This window comes from Panicum virgatum, chromosome 5K, assembly GCF_016808335.1.
Source record: "Panicum virgatum strain AP13 chromosome 5K, P.virgatum_v5, whole genome shotgun sequence".
Taxonomy (NCBI): domain Eukaryota; kingdom Viridiplantae; phylum Streptophyta; class Magnoliopsida; order Poales; family Poaceae; genus Panicum; species Panicum virgatum.
In genome coordinates, this window is record NC_053140.1 from 48,161,347 (window position 1) to 48,179,836 (window position 18,490).

At 45.5% G+C, this 18,490-nt stretch overlaps 1 protein-coding gene across 2 annotated transcripts; it reads right to left on the reverse strand.

Moving 5' to 3' along the window:
* Positions 1 to 5,914: 5,914 nt before the first annotated feature.
* LOC120708020 (zinc finger CCCH domain-containing protein 19-like) lies at positions 5,915 to 15,787 on the reverse strand. Of its 2 annotated transcripts, XM_039993104.1 has the most exons (13): positions 15,397 to 15,754; positions 13,825 to 15,366; positions 13,635 to 13,714; positions 12,652 to 12,839; positions 10,431 to 11,409; positions 10,097 to 10,224; positions 9,613 to 9,672; positions 9,469 to 9,519; positions 9,303 to 9,373; positions 8,930 to 9,078; positions 7,758 to 8,843; positions 7,460 to 7,519; positions 5,915 to 7,272 (listed from the first exon to the last, which is right to left on the reverse strand). In XM_039993104.1, the coding sequence occupies exons 2-13, from the start codon at positions 15,360 to 15,362 to the stop codon at positions 6,281 to 6,283; spliced, it is 5,382 nt and encodes a 1,793-aa protein (XP_039849038.1). In that variant the 5' UTR covers positions 15,363 to 15,366; positions 15,397 to 15,754; the 3' UTR covers positions 5,915 to 6,280. The 2 variants fall into 2 exon arrangements, with proteins under 2 accessions (XP_039849038.1, XP_039849037.1); XM_039993103.1 differs by having other exon boundaries at positions 13,825 to 15,787.
* Positions 15,788 to 18,490: the final 2,703 nt, after the last annotated feature.

An 18,490-nucleotide genomic window follows, 5' to 3' on the forward strand; every position in this document is an offset into this window, starting at 1 on the left:
GGGTTGTAGTTGTAGACTGGGTATGACCCTGGCCAATTTGGTGTTGGGGTCCAAGTGGTGGGTGGAATGGAGACTTGTTGCGGTGGTTGCGAGGTGTAATTTACTGATTTTGCTGATTGAGCATTTTTGCGCTCGAGCTCTGCCTTCGTTTCAATTGCGATTGGGCATTTATTTGTCCAATGACCTTGATCTTTGCCATGGAAATAGCAAAATGGCATTTTTTCTCTTTGGCCCCCCTTTTCTCTTCGGCCTTTCTAGTAATGGTCTTTGCGATTGTATTTGTCTTCGCGGCTGGACCTGTCATCACGGCTAGACCTGTCTTCGCGTCTAGGCCTGTCGTCGCGATGATCCCTGCCACTCTTGTTATTGTGGTGCCTGTTTTCTCGCGACTCCTCTTCGGAGACACTGTTGACAGTTTTCTGCTGCCTCGACTGGTCGGAGTGCCATGGCTTCTGGTGTGACCTCTCGCTGTTCCGTGACTTCCTCTGCTCATTTATTTTTTCGAGTTTTTGCCTCTTCGCACGGTCAGATACACAATATTCTTGCATTATCTCGAACAATTTGGTGACCGTCTTCGGCCTTTGTCGGGTTAAGTACTCCCCGCACGGGCCTAGACAGATTCCTTTGACCACTGAGTCAATAATGCTCTGATCGGTGACGTCTGGCCCTCTTGTGCGAAGCTTTATCAGGCTCTGAAGGTACTCCTGTAAAGTCATACTTCCTTGCTTCAAGTTGTGGAAATCGCAGGACGTGACTTCGTCGGGCCTGACGGCTCGAAAACCTGAACGCAACTGAGAACGAAGCTGGTTCCATGAAAGAATGCTTCCGGAGGGTATGTTTGCATACCATGGCTGAGCCAGGCCTCGCAGCGCGAGGACAAGTGCCTTCGCCTTGCACGTTGTGCCTCCTCCTGCTGCCTCTATGGTGGCTTCGTACTTTAGGAGAAACTCTTCGGGGTCAGACTCACCGTCGAACTAAGGCAGTACTGCTAGGTTAAGACGATGGGGCCATTGTATCTCTTCCAATTCTTCGGACAATGGTGTTCTTCGCGGGTGACCCCTTCGATAATATTCCTCCTCCTTCGGCTCAGACTGATCAGAAATCTCTTCGATTGGAATAGTCCTTGTTCGGACCCTTAATGGTGCTTGTCTTGGTGGGTTGGTTGCAACCGGTCCTTCGGCAGTGGCGGTAGTGGCTGTGGTGCCTGCATTTTCTCGAGCAGCAGTCGTTGTGCCCTGATCTTCTCTTGTAACGCCTTGTAGCGAAGCTCTTCTTCTTGTAGCTTGTTGTACTGCTCCTGTCTTTCTGCTTCGGTCAACATTATTTCATTCCCCTTCGCCCTCGTTACGATGTGTGGCTCCGTGGTTTCTTCCTGAAGAGCTTGTCTCTTGGCTCTTCGCGCCTCTTCGAGGCGAGCATCAACTCTTCGCATTGCTGTGATGTCTTCGGCGGAGATGCCGAGGTCCAGCAGATCGACCTCGTGCTGTCAGTCTGCGATAGTGTCGACGGAGGTGTCCTCGACGCCGGCTACGGGGTCTTGCCCGGCGGCAGCTTCGTCTTGCGGAGGTGTCGTCGTCGTCGTCGTGTCTGCCGAAGTGGTGGTGGTGTCTCCCTTCTTCTTCGCCGCCATGTGCTGTGGCGTGGTGAGTCGAACCGACGGGTGGGCGCCAAACTGTTGGTGGAGAGTGCCTCCGGAACGGACGAACACTACAACAGTCAGAAAATGCACGCACAGACAATTCGGAGTTAGCACAAAGCCTTCGCACGATCAAGTGGAGCTTTCTCTCTCTCTTCAATGTGTCACATCAATGTACAGCGGTCGGATATTTATAAGTGACGGTTCACCTACCGCCCTCTATTATTACATCGTAATGCCCCCTAACAACTATATTCCCGGAATATTCTAGGGACACGACCGTATTTTTACATCATTCAGCCGATCACAGCCGGGTCCCTACTGCCCACTAGGCTCAGACTCGTACATCATAATTCGGTGAGCTCCATCTTCACGGCATCCGGTGCGATCGCTCCCCGACGCCTATCTTCGCTTGTCTTCGTCTTCGCCGTTGGACCTTGGTCTTTGCCTCTCTTCGCTTGCCTTTGTCTTCACCGTCGAATCTTGGTCTTCGCCTCTCTTCGCCTGCCATCGTCTTCGCCGTTGGACCTTGGTCTTCGCTTCTCTTCACTTGAAGCCCGAGGCCCTTCGCCCGCTCAGGATGCTGAGTCGGCAGAAGACCTTGTCCCTGGGACCGATTGGTCCGCGGCCTTCGGTCGATGGCCGAAGGTGGCGTCCCCAACACCGGTAACGGAAATGGGGTTGTCTTGCTATTTGTGGATTTTGATCTCCACGATTGCACTCGTCGTGCCACGGGAAAACGCATTTATGGAAGCAGACGAAGGGATTGCTGTGATCATCCACGCACAAGAACCGAGACACCGGAATTCCATTTTCCCAAAAGATTATGGTGGCAGCCCAGCTCAGCTTTTTCGGCTTTTGCAAATTTTTGTTGATTGGATTAAAAGGAAAGGGCGCCTGCAAGGAAAAAGGTGCGCGATGTGAGCGCCATTGCTTCGCTTGGCTTGCTTGCTTGAATCGGAGGCTTGTGATTGTGTGATGTACTCTCTCGGTTTTAAATTATAGGTCGTTTGATTTTTTTTACTCTAAATTTGACTGCTCGTTTTATTCAAAATTTGTCTTGGGTTGTTTTATCTATACAAGATCTTCACGAATGTCTTAAATTGACAATATTTGCACATATTTTTTAAATATAAGACGAGTGGTCAAATTTAGAGTAAAAAAATTCAAATGAACTACAATTTAGAATGGAGACAGTACTTCCCCTTCAGTTCCAACTTTGAAATTTGCCTGTATTTATATTATTTATGTTGTTTTGGACTTGTAGCACCAGGACGGGTCGAATATTTTATGGGCGGCCCACAAACTCCCGGACCCCTCGGCCCAGTTATCTTGCAGGCAGTAGGATGAGCGCGAGGGGCCCGCGCGCATGTGACTGGGAGAGTGGGACGGCGGCGGGGTGGATCGGTGTCAGAAATCATGAAACGCTGCCACGCTGGCCGCTGGAGGCTGGGGGCAAAAATTGGTACCCTACGTGTGTGTGTGGATTTAAGCCACGTGCCCGCCCCCACCAATCTCAAAGTAGCGGCTCAGGGCGCCAATACAAGCGAGCCGGATCCGGATCAGCCAACAGAGGAAGGGCGGAAAGAAGAGGCCGGCTCGCTGAAGAGGACCAAGGTCGATTGCGGCACGGTGCTGCGCGAGAGCACGTGTCGGGATCCTGTTTCGCCGTTTGAGCTGCACTGGCCCCATTCGTTCTGGCCTTCCGTGTTGCTTCGTCCGCACGTGAGATTGTGCCGTGGCCCACGGGATGGGCGATGATGATGGGTCAATGGGAGAGGATTAGAGAAAGTATACATACATACAGTATTGTATATACATACGTAGCCTCTAGTGGGAGCATCTTTCCGGTTTCCGCGGCTAGCCGGGACGGCCGGATGGGCTGGTATGGTCACGTGAGCTAATCATGTGACTCGAGATTTCTGAGATGTGGTCATGTGCGCCGTATTCTGAGCTGAGCGAGGCTGCTTGAGCGTCTGCAACTGCAATCACCGGACCGGTCGCCGCCGGTGCCTACCGTATAGCACTATAGCAGCTGACCAGCGCAGGGCTGCGGGCCTGCGGCCTGCTGGGGGGCCCTCTATCCGCTGTTGCCATCAGCAGCAGAGCAGACCTGAAAAGTCTGAAACTGGCAGCAGCTGCACTGCATGCCTGCATCATATTTTCATATCGACTGGCACTGGCGCCGCGCAGTGATCTGCGTTACCCGTTCGGCATCAGCACTCAGCAGGTTCGTCCCCTCCGTTTCTCGCGGTTTCATTCCCTCTCCTCTCTGCCACTGCCGCTAACGAACGTGCCATTGCCTAACACGCCTTTCGAGACAGGTACAGCAGTGGATCGTTCGTGTCATTGTCAAGGTTTCCATTCGATTCCTTTTTAGAGCAGGTACTATGGAGCCACCTCAGCTGGCGAAATGCATGTGCACGTCAGCCGGATCCGACGTGGGAGAGAGAGAAAGGAAGAGAGAATGAAACGGGCGATTCGTTCGGCGCCGGCTGGAGCGGGCAATTTGCATTGTACGGCAACGTGCGCCTGCCAACGACCTCTCCACTGGCTCCACATCGCTCCTGGACTCTGCACAACATTGAATGATACATGGGGCCACCACCCCGGCACCGCTGCTTGAGCTGATGTGGAACGCGAGTCGTCGACGAATGGGCGTAACCGTAAGCCTTGCTCTTACCGTGTGCCCGTGGCCGTACAATATAACTATCCGTTCAACATACAGTATCTATGAACAGTTCGGCTCTGCTAGAAAGTATGCCTCACCAGTCACCAGTCACCACTAGAGTTTTTTTTACCGACCGGTCTGACAAAACCGCCGCCCTCCGATTCCGGTAAACTGGACCGGTTTGACTGGTTACCGGACCGGTTTGACCAGTTACCGGAAAAAACCGGTCAAATTCAAATTTCAAACAAAAAATGGCAGTTCAACCGGTTAGCCGGCCGGTTTGACCGGTTTACTGGTTCGGTTTGAGTAGTAACCGGTCGATTTGAGTGGTAACAGGTCATATTCAATTTTTTTTCTTTTTTAGTTTAAATTCAAATGCCCACAAAGTGTACTAACTGAATGTTTGTATAACATGTTTTAGTCTAAATGAACCATTCAACCCTCTTTTGTACTACTTTTACATTAATACAATGTATAACATGTTTTACATTGTATTTGTATACTTTTATATGCACACTTTTTTTATTTAACTTCAAATGCTCGTAAAATATACTAAATGAACGAATATTTGAAAAAATTTGACACCATCAGATTCGTCGTAACTTGAAGTATTTTTAGAATTTTTTTGGGAATTTTTTATTTTTTAAATTCAAATTTTGAATTTAAGTCGGTTTGAAACTGACCTGAACTGGAACCGGTCTGGACCGATTTGACCGGTAACCGCGGTATCCGGACCGGTTCCGGTCGGAATTTAAAACCCTGGTCACCAATCCAAAACGATGGTCCCACTCCACCAAGCTTATTAAAACGATAAAACGACGAAACGAATAGAGGGTAGATTTTAACGAAACGATGGACGTTTTAACGTTTAAACGGACGTTTTAACGTTTAAACGTTGATTTCACAAGAGAAAACGTCGTGAAAACATCGTGAAAACGTCGTTTTAATAACAGGGCACTCCACACCCGGGGGGCTCGATGCTCCACGTCGTGGCGCTGGCGGCCTAAGGCTGACCACAGTGGAGGGAGCAAGAGCAAATTTGCTCCCTCCTCGTTTCCCACGCCATTTCTGTCTACAGTGCATCTACAGTGCCAAACAGTATATTTGCTCCTTCATTTCCTCCTTCCACTGTGGACGGTCTAACAACGTAAGTGGGGGAAGAGTAGGGACATATCAAATATCAACGAGACGGGGATGACGAACTGAAGAACGAGGAGTCATGGGCCATCATCATGCCCGATGGGCCTTTCATGTGCCGTCGACAGCGGGTCTCCTCTCTACCTGCCCGGTCCAGATCCTCCCGACCATCCGAAAAAGAGTTGTATTGTTTGATCCTCCGTTCTAAAATATAGATCATTTTTGTTTTTTAATTCATAGTATTTGTTACATCTCCCTCTGTTCCAAATTTTAGATCATTTTACAAAATCTAGATGCAAAATTTTTATCATGCATCTAGACATAATATTTATCTAGATGTATAATCCAATCTATGTATCTAGATTTATCAAAATGATATACGGTTTGAAACAAAGGGAGTACCTAGTATTGTTAGATTCATACTAGTATTTAGTAAAATCTATAAACTGGATCAAGAATATACTGGATCATTAGGATTTCAAAAACATCCTCATGTAGGTAACACTACCAATCTTCAAACCCTTTAAAAACACACGCAACAGTCGGGACCATAGAGAACCAGGATGTGGAGTCCCAGGCCCCAGCTTTACATCAGAGTTCATACACCACGATTTATTAGAGTAAATTATTAAATTCAAAACTAGGATACCCACAGCATCAAACTAGGATACCCACAGCATCAAACTACAACTGTTGTAACATGATGATTCTTGCACATGTATGCAGCTCGCTATAAGGCGGAGTTCAAAACATGCATGGATGCTACTAGGCTAGTATGCTACTTCACATACAACAAAACGGAGGGAAGTTGCAAGATAAAAAAAGGAAAAAGGGTTCTAGTGCGGATCTCTTGACTGAGACCTATCAGCCTGCCTGTCATCATCCCTGCCACTGTGCCTGTCATCAGACCTATCATGGTGCCTTTCATTGTCTGAAGGCTGCCTATCAAACTGCCGATCATTTCTTTCATTATGATCGTCATATCGCCTATCATTGCTTGAGTGCTGCCTATCAAAGTGCCGATCATTCCTGGAGGAATATCCATCTGTGTTTGTTGGATGGACGAACCTGCAGTCAACTTTAAAGCACTGCCCCCGTTCAAGATAGGTCCAGCATACTCCCTGCGGTTTATTTACCCTTGACCCTCCATCGCCACTAGAACGTGGCTTCCATGGCCTTCCACCTGAGTCACGGTGTCCAGAGTGCCTGCCCCCATTATCTCTCTGCTGATTGTTCCAATCAGGGTTACCATTTGGTGCATTCCAGCTCATGTTATTGTTTGCCTGACCTGGATTTCCCTGCACAGGAGCACTCCAACTGACATTTTGGTTCATGTTTCCAACTTGTTGGGTTCCCCAGCCAGGATAAGGGTTTACATTCCCTGCTGCAACGCCACCCCATTGAGCCACTGCAACTCCTTGCATCTGACCTCCCATCATGGCCGCTGCATTTGGAGTCCCCTGGCCTTGAGTTGCCGCCCATATCATGTTCATGCTTGTGTTTCCAGGATTTGGTAACCAACCCATGTTCGGGACTGCATTTGGCTGTGATGGCATAGTTACCCCCATGTTGTAGCCTGAAGCACCTTGAGCTGATGCTACCCAAGGCATATTCATATTGCTCTGTCCCATCATTCCCCAGGCCATGCTTGCATCACCCTGAGGTGCGGTTCCCCAGGTCATATTTCCAGCTACCTGAGGTTGGCCAGATGTGTTGGCCGCTTGTGCAGGTACAGCCCACCCGCTGTTTTGAGTATCACTACCAGCAATGGCTGTCACCGAAGGTTGTACTGATGCAGCAGATGGTGTTGACATCTGGTTCCTTGTGTCTGCACGTGATACCACAACAATGTTGTTAGGTTGGCTTACACTAAAACCTAGTAGCACTCACTAAGAGGAAATGGTTAAGACTGAAATCACGAAAGCACACTTGACATTAAAGGAAATAACAGAATCCAACACTTAAGACTGGAAAGCAAACATAGCATAAACAATGGTCAAGCATTGAGCTAACACCTTCAAGTTGCTGAGTGTTCAGTTGTGCTGGTCCACGCTGAGCACCCAGTGCTCCAACAGCTGCAAGAAACAAAAAATTTTTACATCAAACAAAAATATTTCTGTATTATAATTTCCAAATTTTAAACTTATCACCTCCTATTAAGGTAAAATAGGTGGAGTTGCCACCTAAACAAGTTAGGATAAATTTATAACATAAATTTGGTTCCAGATTCACAGTTTTGGGCAAAACTCAGTGGATCCAAACTGGCTGTAAATGAATTTCATTGAAGCAGAAAAACTTTCTCGAAGGGCCTACCTTCATCCGAAGAGCTCACTCTTCCATGTGAAGCATTTTCTCCTAACTTAGAGTCACTTCCATCTGGTAATCTGTCACCCATTTGTGGTAAAGCAGATGATATTTGGTTCTGGGAGGGTAAATCTGAGGTTAATTCTGCAGTTGCAGTAGCAGGAGTCATCCCAGGAGTTAAATGACCCATATTTCCTGCAGCCACAATATTTTGTCCCGAAAAGTTTCCCATGGCAGGCTGGGTAGGTGTCATCGGATTTGCAACTCCAAACTGGCTAGAGACAGCATTCCAACTTCCAGTAAGAGACTGTTGGTTTGTGTATGCTGCTTGAGAATTTTGCATTCCATAATAACCTTGTGTGCCAGAATGGATCATGGTTGCTCCAAGGTTCGGTGAACTGTAGTCCTGCCTTTGATCACTACTTGAGAAAGACTTTGGAACTACTGATTTTGGAGTTCGCTCACCAGCTATTGTGCTTTCCTCAAGTGGGGTTTTGCCAATTTGAGATGCACTAACATGTGGTGGTTCCCATGGAGGAAGGTCTTTCTCAAACTTCCCCGCCAAAGCATCAGTCAATAGTATTGAATCATTCTGCTTCTCACTAGCTTTCCATATTTTCAAACTGGGAGGGAAGTAACCATTGCAGTTCCATTTCCGCAGCTGTATGATTGAGAAAGGGCCTTGGATTTTATTAGAAGGATCCATGTACTGCCAGATCTTCTCAGATTCGTTAACAGCTGATTGCGGTGCAGTTTTTGCCCCTGAATCTATGTTAGTAGCCAAAATTCCAGATGAGACACCAGATGGCCCTTGTGAAGCACTGCGTGTGGTACCTTCCAATTTCACTGTTTGTGCACCAATGTTAGGACTTTCCGATTTACTTGTATAACCAGCACTTTCACCTGGAGAAGAGAATGTGGATCTCCGTGAAAGGGGTGACTCCACATGAGGACTTGATTCAGCCCATGTGTTTCGATTAGATTCCCAGTTAGTTTTTGGATCTCGCTGTAAAGGATTTCTACCATCTCCTTTAACTGGAGACACAAGATTACCATCTTTCCTCAAGAAAGAACCTCTCGACTTATTAAAGCTACCTGTACAATCAAAATATGGAAGTCAATGTCAGAGTTGCAATAAAGTAGAAGACGATACTATGGAAGGGAGTAATAAAGCCAATTACTTCTTTCAGTCTCCTGCTCCTGTTCCTCCGGAGATTCATACTCTGGGTCCATCGCAGGGTCAGCATGTATCTCAGGTTCTTCATTTAGCCTACGAGCACGCTCCTCTGGAGTGCTTAGCAGCTTCAGTTTCTCCACACATTCCCTAAGCGTGGATACCAGTTAAGTCATACAAGCCAAATTCTCAGTTAACAAGGAGCAAAGCACACTATAATTCTCCACACATTTCAAATTCCCAATCTGAAGCTTCTTCAGCACAGAAAGGAGCAAAGCCTCCTGACAACTGTGACAAAAGCATACTAACTGAGCACAACTACACTGACAATATACAATGCTACTTTATAAATGATAACTATAATGTCATAAAAAGGATATTCTTTTCTATGGCCCATATCACTCGCGCGGTCACGAAGATGCCCAAGTCGCATCTTTTCACTTTCAATCCACTGCAAAGTTTGTAACGCAGTCAAGAATGCATCAGCGAAACAGATAACTTAGTGGCAATAAAAACTTCTATAGTTCATTAATGCAAGTTTCATACATCATTGACTTTCAAAGTTTGGAGAACCCTTGCTTTCTCCTGAACCTCTCCCTGGAAGACAAGATAGTTAAGGCAAAAAAAAGTGTAATAACACATAAAATGTGCAAGACACAGTCTGTAATAACTAATAAGTTAGTATGTTACCACTGTCAGCCTTGGAATGAATCCATACTTTATGCTTTGACGCAAGCGTTTGCATTCCTCCTAGAAAAGAGAAAAAAGAACAATTGCAAATCAGCAAAAGCATGATGTTTGAACCAATTAGAGTAGCAGATTTAGAGGCTGTTTGGATGCCAGCCGTAAAGCGGCCGACTGTGGCGGCGCCACAACTGTGGCGAAAATTGCTAGCTCGGAGCACTGCTTTTTTTCTGTGGCTGCCTAAAGCTACTGACCAACCAAACAGGTGCTTCAATCGAGGTGGCAGCCACAGTTGCGGCATGGAGATTTGTGGCGTGCAACCAAACAGCCTCTTAGAAATAAAGTGTGTTTGTAGGTCCAGTAGCAAGGTCAGGATATACCAACAGCAACTAACGTTAACATTATTTAGTCTGAAAGATGGCCTTCTACTTGATTAGCAAACTTGGTGAAACTAGTAAAACTATTATGTTCATACTGTGAAAGAAAATACCTCAGTGAACTCCTGGTTGGAGATTATGTCAATAGTTACTGCCTCCCGTTTGTCTAAGTTTAGTATCTCTAGCGTTATATCAGTAGTTTTTTTCCCAGATTTATATTTTTCCGCAGCTCTTCCAGTCCCTGTAAACAATAGAAGGAAAATTTAGTATAATGCAGTCAAAACAAATCATGCCAATTAGGGCATGTTTATTAATCCTCTTCCCAAGGGGATTGGAGGGGATTAGGAGGGATTAAGACTTTTAAGGGATTTAATCCCCCTCAACCCCCTCCAATCCTCTTCAATCACCACCAAACTGAACAAGCCCTTGGGACGTAAATCCACTTACCAACAATTTGTACAAGTCGATAAATGTCTTGCCTTTGCCCTGTACCAGGTATTCTTATTCTTACAAATGATCCAACAACTTTCTCATCAAACGTGTCAACATCACCGATCAACTCTTCCATTAGGTTGCGACGCAGGTACATCAATCCAATGTTATGGTTATCTATTGCTGCGTAGTCATCAAGATTAGGCTGACGTTTCTGGTCATACTTGCGTGATTTTCTTCTTTTTTCTGAACTCATAACAACTGAAGCTTCACTGTTACCATCAGCATCCAGACTAGGATCAGGATCTACTACACCACCATGATTTTCATCGGCTGATGGTGAAACCTCACTCATGGGAAAATGTGATTCAAGAAGTTTAAGCATTTCAAAATGGCCAACACGTTTTTTGCCAAAGAGACTTTGGAGCAAAGAATCACAAATTATCTGGCTTGTTCGACGAGGATCACGCAGATTATTGCGTTTGATATAGTCAAGTAAAAGGGGTTGAACGTCAAACTGACTGATCGCAGATTTATCACCATTTCTCATATGGGCTACAAAGTTCAAGAGTTCCTCAGAAGCCCAGCTGGCCTCTTCAGCTGAGGATGTAGATGTCCCAACACTTTCAGATACTTTGGATGAACGCCTGGATAATTTTCTAACCTTTTTCCCCGAAGAAGTCTGAGCATCACGGATGCCTGACAGGCCTTGTTTGGTAGATTTTCCAGAGCTTTCTTTTCCTTCAGAACCATCCTCGATGGCAGCTTCTTTTGATCTTTTCCTTCCCCTCTTTTTTGGTGTATTGTTCTCTAGATGTCGCCCCGATGAACTCTCCGAATTAGCCTCTTCATCATTAGTATCAGGTAGTTCACCACTCTTTTGAGATTTGGCTGCTGATATTTCCTCAACTGTCAATGACAAGTTTGTCTTCAAATTTAACCAATAATCCTTGAACAAATACCACCAGCTGCTTTTGTCGTCAAAATCCACATCCTGTTAAACAAATTCTCATAAGAAAAAAAAACACAAGTAGAAAAAAGCTACTGTAAAACCAATTGTTCTTTTCACAGACAGAGCTGTGGACACTACAACAGTTTGAAAGTAATGAACACAACATAGAATAACAGGGAAAAGGAATGAAGCCAAAACCAACCTGAAAATTTACCAACAGCCTAATTTGTACTCGCTACAAGAAACTGATGTTGGTTGATGAGTATTGAAACAGGATAGGTCTTTTGTGCATTATGATATCTTGTGAAATCGCATGCTTTAAGTATTGATTGTGGTAAATGCCAGAATTACCTTCCGCAGTTGTGACCATATGACTCATTATATCATCCGCATCACCAAGAGTTAGATCGGTACTCTACGCATAATTTTACATGATGAATATGATAGCAGGTAGAGATTAAACTCGCAGTAGCCCTAGACTAAAATATATTGTATAATACTTTCACCCCCCAAGTAGTCACATTTGTTATTTTAAGGTGTGTCCAGAATGCAGAATAATCTCTTTTCTTTCCAAAACTCATGCAGAACACATTTAAGGTCCCATTTGGAATGCAGAAATTCCGTAAGAAATTTAAAAGAAGGGACAATCTTAATGTTTGTGCAGTGTAGAAATAAGAAAAATAATAACTTTTGCATCAATGGATATAAATTGTTATGCAAGTGTTGCATCATAATGCCATCCATCCATTATCTACCCCCTCCAGTCGAAATTGAGTGATGCTTTTTTAAGCATGCTGCCTTCCATACTTTTGCTATCCATGTCTTTGTAGGCATCTCATATCAGACACCAAAAAGAGACATTTGTCGTATAAAAATGTTAGAATCTTACCAAAATTATACAAATATATACAAAGAAAATAGCAGTCAATGTTGTGTTTTGGGGACAGTATAGATGATCACCTCCTATTTGTGACTAGGAGAGTGGCAAACTGTAAAAACGTATAACATCAGTTCAGAAACACAGTTCTCGGTACAGCAAATTGCCTACAAGTTGGACTTGCTCACTAGATTTAACAAATCAAATATTTCATTCACATAAGGATCAACAACTTAATTGTATTGTGTCACTTCTATAGCTGTGTGAATAGGGAAAAAACAATATGCATCATGCATGCCAAGTCTAAATCATCTCCATGGAAAAGTCATAAAATAATACCTTGTGACCTCATGCCATAAAGAAAAAATCGAAAAAATAACTAGACTGAGGAAAGTAGAATGTGGTACCATTTGATCAGTTGCCTCCTCTCTATTTTCTATCAACATCACAGTGTTCATGCATGTCTCACAAAAGCCCTTGTTTTCTCTGACACAGCTGAACTTCGCATCTTTCATGCATGCCTTGCACAATGAATAGGTGCATGTGTAACACATATGGCGTGCAGGTTTCTGACAGTTGCTGCAGATGTGCCACCCTGGCAGCAAAGTAAACAGAATCAAATAGGTATTTTAGAGAAATCATATCCATGCAGTACACAAGAGCACTCACAACTACCATAAAAAGATACACCTCTAATATATAAAAAAGATACTAAGAAATAGATCCCATGTTTCAGAAGCCAGAATACCAGTAAAATATCAAGTTTTTGAAAGTAAATGAGCATCCATGAGTGTACAGTGCAAAAGTTAAGCATACTTCCTAATTCATAGACAGCAAGATACTTTCTAAATGATATGTTAAACGAAAAAGAGGAGCATGCAAGACAGATTTCACGAATTTCAATGTTAAGGAACAAATAAAACATTTTATTATAAGTAAGAAATGGTAGTAAGAACAGGAAAGTTGTGTGATGACCAATGTTGCAGGGTCATTGTAAAATTCATACAAGTTAAACAGATTGAGAAGAGCATGCTAGACAAATTTTAATATATCAATCAGGGGCGGAGCTGCCCTTAGTTGTCGGGGTCGGCAGACCCCCACAGATTTGTGCAAAATCGATAGAGATTACTGTTCTATACTGTTTTTTAAAGACAAAGACCACAGTGTGCAACAGCAACACACAAGACCCGAATGCTATTTTGATCTGGCTTCGCCCCTGATATCAATGTTCATGAACAAAAGAAACATTTTCTTAAGTTATGACAGTAAGAACAGGAAATAAACCTTCAAGAACACAATTCTTAAGGATATGGTACACACATATCACAAGATTCAAACACAAGCATTTAAGCAAGCAATGTGGGATGGTCAGACAAAATATCATACATACCACAATTCCATCGACCCTTTGACTTGAAGAAATCATCATCCCGATTAACACAAGAAGGATGATAAGCTTTAGGGCAGCCCCTGAAATGAGATCACATACACGATGTCACGATCGACCAAAAGCTGTAACATGTTTTATGTTCTATATCTTGGAATAAAAAAATATGAAAAAGTCCACATGAAGCACAAACCTACGATCACAAATCACAAGGTCACCACCATCAAAGCAAATGAAGCAAACCTCCTCCTCATCTTTCCTCTTTACAGATAGCTTCGCCACAGCCTGGGCCTTGGAAGATGGACGGCCTCTCTTTCGACGCCCTCCGCCTTTCTTTGCCATCAAAGGAGGAGGCTCGTCGTCGTCGTCGTCCATATGCGCAGCATCTTCTTCAGGGGTATCATCACCAACTGTGTTAGTGACAGCTTCTTCTGCAACATCTTCACCAACAATTCCGTCGTCTTCATCATCATCGTTAGTTGTGGCAGCTGCATCCATCAGCACGGCATTTTCTTCCACTCCATCATGATCAGCTGTCACAGCCTCTTCTTCAGGAATATCATCACCATCCTCATCCATCTGCACGGACTGTTCTTCAGGGACAGCTACAGCATCAACAGCTTCATCTGCAATGTTTTCAGCAACTACTCTGCCTTCCTTGTTCATGTCTCCAGTAATGTTTACTGCACCCATCCGCATGCCTTCCTCTTCCACGCGATCTTCACCAGCTGTTGCAATCTCCTCTTGCTCATTATCATCTCCAATTAGTCCATCTCGATCCATCTGTATCCCCTCATCAGATGCATCAACACCCACTGCCCCATTATGTTTCTCGCTGTCATCTCTGGTCATGGTAACTGCATCCATATGCTTGCCCTCATATGTAGCAGCATCAGAAATAGTGCCAACACATTCCGCCACATTGTCATCTCCAGTTTGGAGCAGCATATCAATATCTGTGCCCTCCTCTGCAACATGGTCTACAGCTTTCATAACCTCTGTTTCCCTCTCATTTAACAGATCTGTTGCCACATCCATCTGCAGCTTCTCATAATCTTGAGTGTGCACAATATCATCACTAACTGCAACATTTTTATCCATCCTTGTACTGTCATCCTGTGCATCATTTACCAAGGGAGCTGCCTCGCCAGCATCAAGGGAGTCACCACCAACCTCCTTATGAGTCTGGTCATCCGACCTATGCACAACTTCAGTGGAAACTATATTGCAGTCATCATTGACCAGAGAAGTACTCACCTTTGTGGGATCATCCACCGATGTAGATGATACCAGGGCAGCACCCACCTCTGTGAGATCATCCACAGCAACAACCTCGTTGGTTTGCATGCCAACCTCTGTGGGAACATCCACCAATGTTGAGGATGCCGCAGCAGCACCCGCCGCCGCGTGAACATCCACAGCAGCAGCAACAATATTTGCGTGCAGCTCTGCACCAGCATCCCCCTCTGACCTGTCAGCCTTAGCAACATCGGGAAGATTCGGGTCTTCCGCAATCACCAAGAGTTCATCTGCCACAGCATAATCACCACCGGATTTTGCACCCTCCACCTTGCCACCTCCACCTTCACCATAAGGAGCTCCGCCATCCTTCTCACCCTCAGCAGCCTCAACATACTTGTAGCGCTCATTGTCACCGTCTAGGGCAATATCCGGGGTGGTCGGCATGGCCTCCTCCACCTCCACTGTAGGAGGTGGCTCAGCGTCGGTCATAGGGATTGTATCAGTGGAACCGTCGCGGACCAAGATTTGGTGATTGGGTATTCCCAACCACCCCTCCTAGACACCGTCTAACTGGCGTGTGCGCGGGAAGGGCAGGACGCGGGATGCTGCCCGCCTCCTCTGCTGACCGCTGGCTGCCTGGCACCCCGCGGTGCTCGCGCGCTGGGCGTTGGCCGCGCGGTCGCCGCCGTCGGCCTGTTGCGGCGTCGAGCTGGGCCTTTGCCGCGCGGTCTCACCGTCGCTCCGTTGCGCCTGCTTGCCGGCGCCTGCTTGCCGGCGCCTGCCTGCTGGCTTCCCTAGGGTTTGGGATTGGGGATTGGAGTTAGCAGAGACCGAGAGAGACGAGAGCGGCAGGCCCCGCAGGAGAGATCGAGGGAGAGGCGAGAGAGACTACTGACGACGAGAGATGAGATGGGCGTCGGACGTTGCGGTTGGGCTGTAGTTGGGCATTTGGGCAAGGCCTTGCTGTGACGGCCCATAGATTTACTCGTGTTCGACCTCTCGTTTGCCGAAGAAATTGGCGCAACCCATATATGTACTCCTGTTCCTATTGTTATTGAATTATTTTATTGTCCTAACGATAATAACGAATCGATTCAAAAAATAACGACAATAACGAATAGTAATAACCATGGATATGTTGGGTCACCCAATTTTCAAATACAAAGTCTTTTATTTCTATATACTCCCGTTTCAAATTATAGATCTTTTGATTTTTTCTATACTCATAGTGAAACTATGGGAAAAAGTTCATGGATATGTTGGGTCACCCAGTTTTTCAAATACAAAGTCTTTTATTTCTATATATTCCTGTTTCAAATTATAGATCTTTTGATTTTTCTACACTCTCAGCAAAACTATGGGAAAAAGTCTATATAAACCCCCTCCCCCCAACGTATCATCAATGGTGGATCACATCACCCCTGCAAAACCAGACATTTATCCCCCTGATTTTGCAGCCCGATTTTGCTAAAGTGGTGCGGTTTATAATATAGTATATTTTAGTACAATTTTTCTATTTAGCTTTAGATCTATGATTTTTATAAGTAATTGAAATAATTATAGATGCAGCTTTTATGGTCCGGTGAAATTTTTATGGTGGGCGGATTGTAGTATGCTTGAATTGTAGTAAAAATTTCATACTCATTGGATCATGTATAACTTCAACACAATTGGACCATAGAAACTGCATCCATGAATTATTCCAATTAGAGTAAAATTCACGGCGGGTCCCTAAACTTGCGCATCTGTGTCATCGCAGTCCCCGTACTTCCAAAACTGCATTTTTGGGTCTCCAATCTTGGGTCGGGCATCATCCACATCCAAATGGTCACAAACTCGACCTGATCGCCGACGTGGCCCCTCCATGCTGGCGGCGACGTGGCAGTGGGCGCGGCTAAAACACATGGGGCCCTATTTTCCGCTCGCCCCCTCCCCCATTCGCCGCCGACCCGACTCCCTCCAGTTCCCCTTCCCCTCCTGTTTTCCTCGTCGTTGCCGCCGCCGTCCCAGGCTGCTCCGGCAGCCGGCGAAGGGCGGCGGGCATTCGGCGCCCGCCCGCGGTAAAGAGAAGGAGAGCCGATGCCTTGACCCCCCCCACGCTGCTGCAGGAGGCGCCGACCCAATTCCTTCCCGTTCCCCTTCCTCCGAACCCTAGAGCCGCCGGCGTTCTTCTATTCGCCGGCCTGAGCTCCGGCGTGAGGTACGCGCCCCCCCTTCCCCCCACCTGAGCGATTTGGGCTGCTTTCGACGCCCATCGCTCCACCTATCCGCCATGGATTCGAGCTCTAGTGCCGCGGGGGAAAGACTCCATAACGGCATGCCGGACCTACCTCTGATTGATTGCCCGAATTGCCAATGTCGGAAGCTGAAAGGCATGAAGGCGCGAACAAAGAAGAACTTTGGCCGCTTCTTCTTCGTTTGCCTTACTCGTCAGGTTAGTCGGCTATTCTTGTTTGCCGTTGTGTGTTCTGTCTTTGGTCTGAGTGGACTTTGCTGCTTTGTTGCCGTGCAGAGGGATGGAAGTGGATGTCAATTTTGGCGCTGGGAGGATGAGTACGAGGAGTATTTGATTACCCATGGACATGTGGATGCTAGTTACCAGCCCATCTTCGCCAGCAATATGAAGCTGGTGCAGAGCCAAGTCATCCCAGAGTATGAGGCAAATCAGGCAAATGAAGGTCCAAGAAGCCCCAAGGCAGTGCAAGCTGTGCAGGATCAAATCCTTCAAAAGATGAACAAGTTGGAAACAATAGGCAGGGAAATTGTTCTGTTGCTAAAACTTGTACTTTTGGCAAGTGTGTTTGCTGTGATTGCCATCATTTGTGGCTTATGTAAGATTGCTTGACAATATGTAATGGTTGAAGTCAAAATCAATGGAAAATTCCTTTTGAACTCAATCTGTGTCATTCATTTTGTATAAATATCAATGTCCCACAAGAAAGGAAATATTTATACCCAAAATACCATCTCAAATTGTTCTGAGAGGATTTTTTCAGACCATAATATCATCTCCAAATGTTGTTAAAAGGACATAACTAGACACCATCTGTATGATATCATCTCCAGGTGGACAAAAGATATGGAGTACTCAAAGATAATGATATGTACAAGGGCATAACTAACATTCAAAAGATATAATCTCCTAACATTCAACAGATCTCTTGACATCAAACACGCTTCTTGGTTTTTTTTTGCAGTTGCAGTAGCCTTGCCGTCCTTGGTAGCCTTTCTCTTGGTTGTTGCTGCCTTCCCTTCCTTGGTGGCAATAGTTAGAGCTTGTGGCCTTGGTAGTAGTTGGTTTGAACTAATGAAGTGTGAGTCTAGTAGAGGCCCAACATGCTGATTGGAGTAGGCTGATTGAGCACCCTGCAAAAAAAAAAGAATGTTAGTGACTAATGGGCATGAAAAAGATATGCAACATATAGAAGTTACCATTTTTACCTCTTCCATCATCCTCATCAGCATGGTGGAACTCATCTGTGAAAGTCGCATAGTTGGCTGGCTTGAACCTTGTGTACTTTCTGTATACATAGCAGTTTGACTTAAACCTTGCAGGTCATCTTGTGTCAATATAGCAGGCTGACTTGCAAAGGCATTCATGCTGATCTCTTCATGGT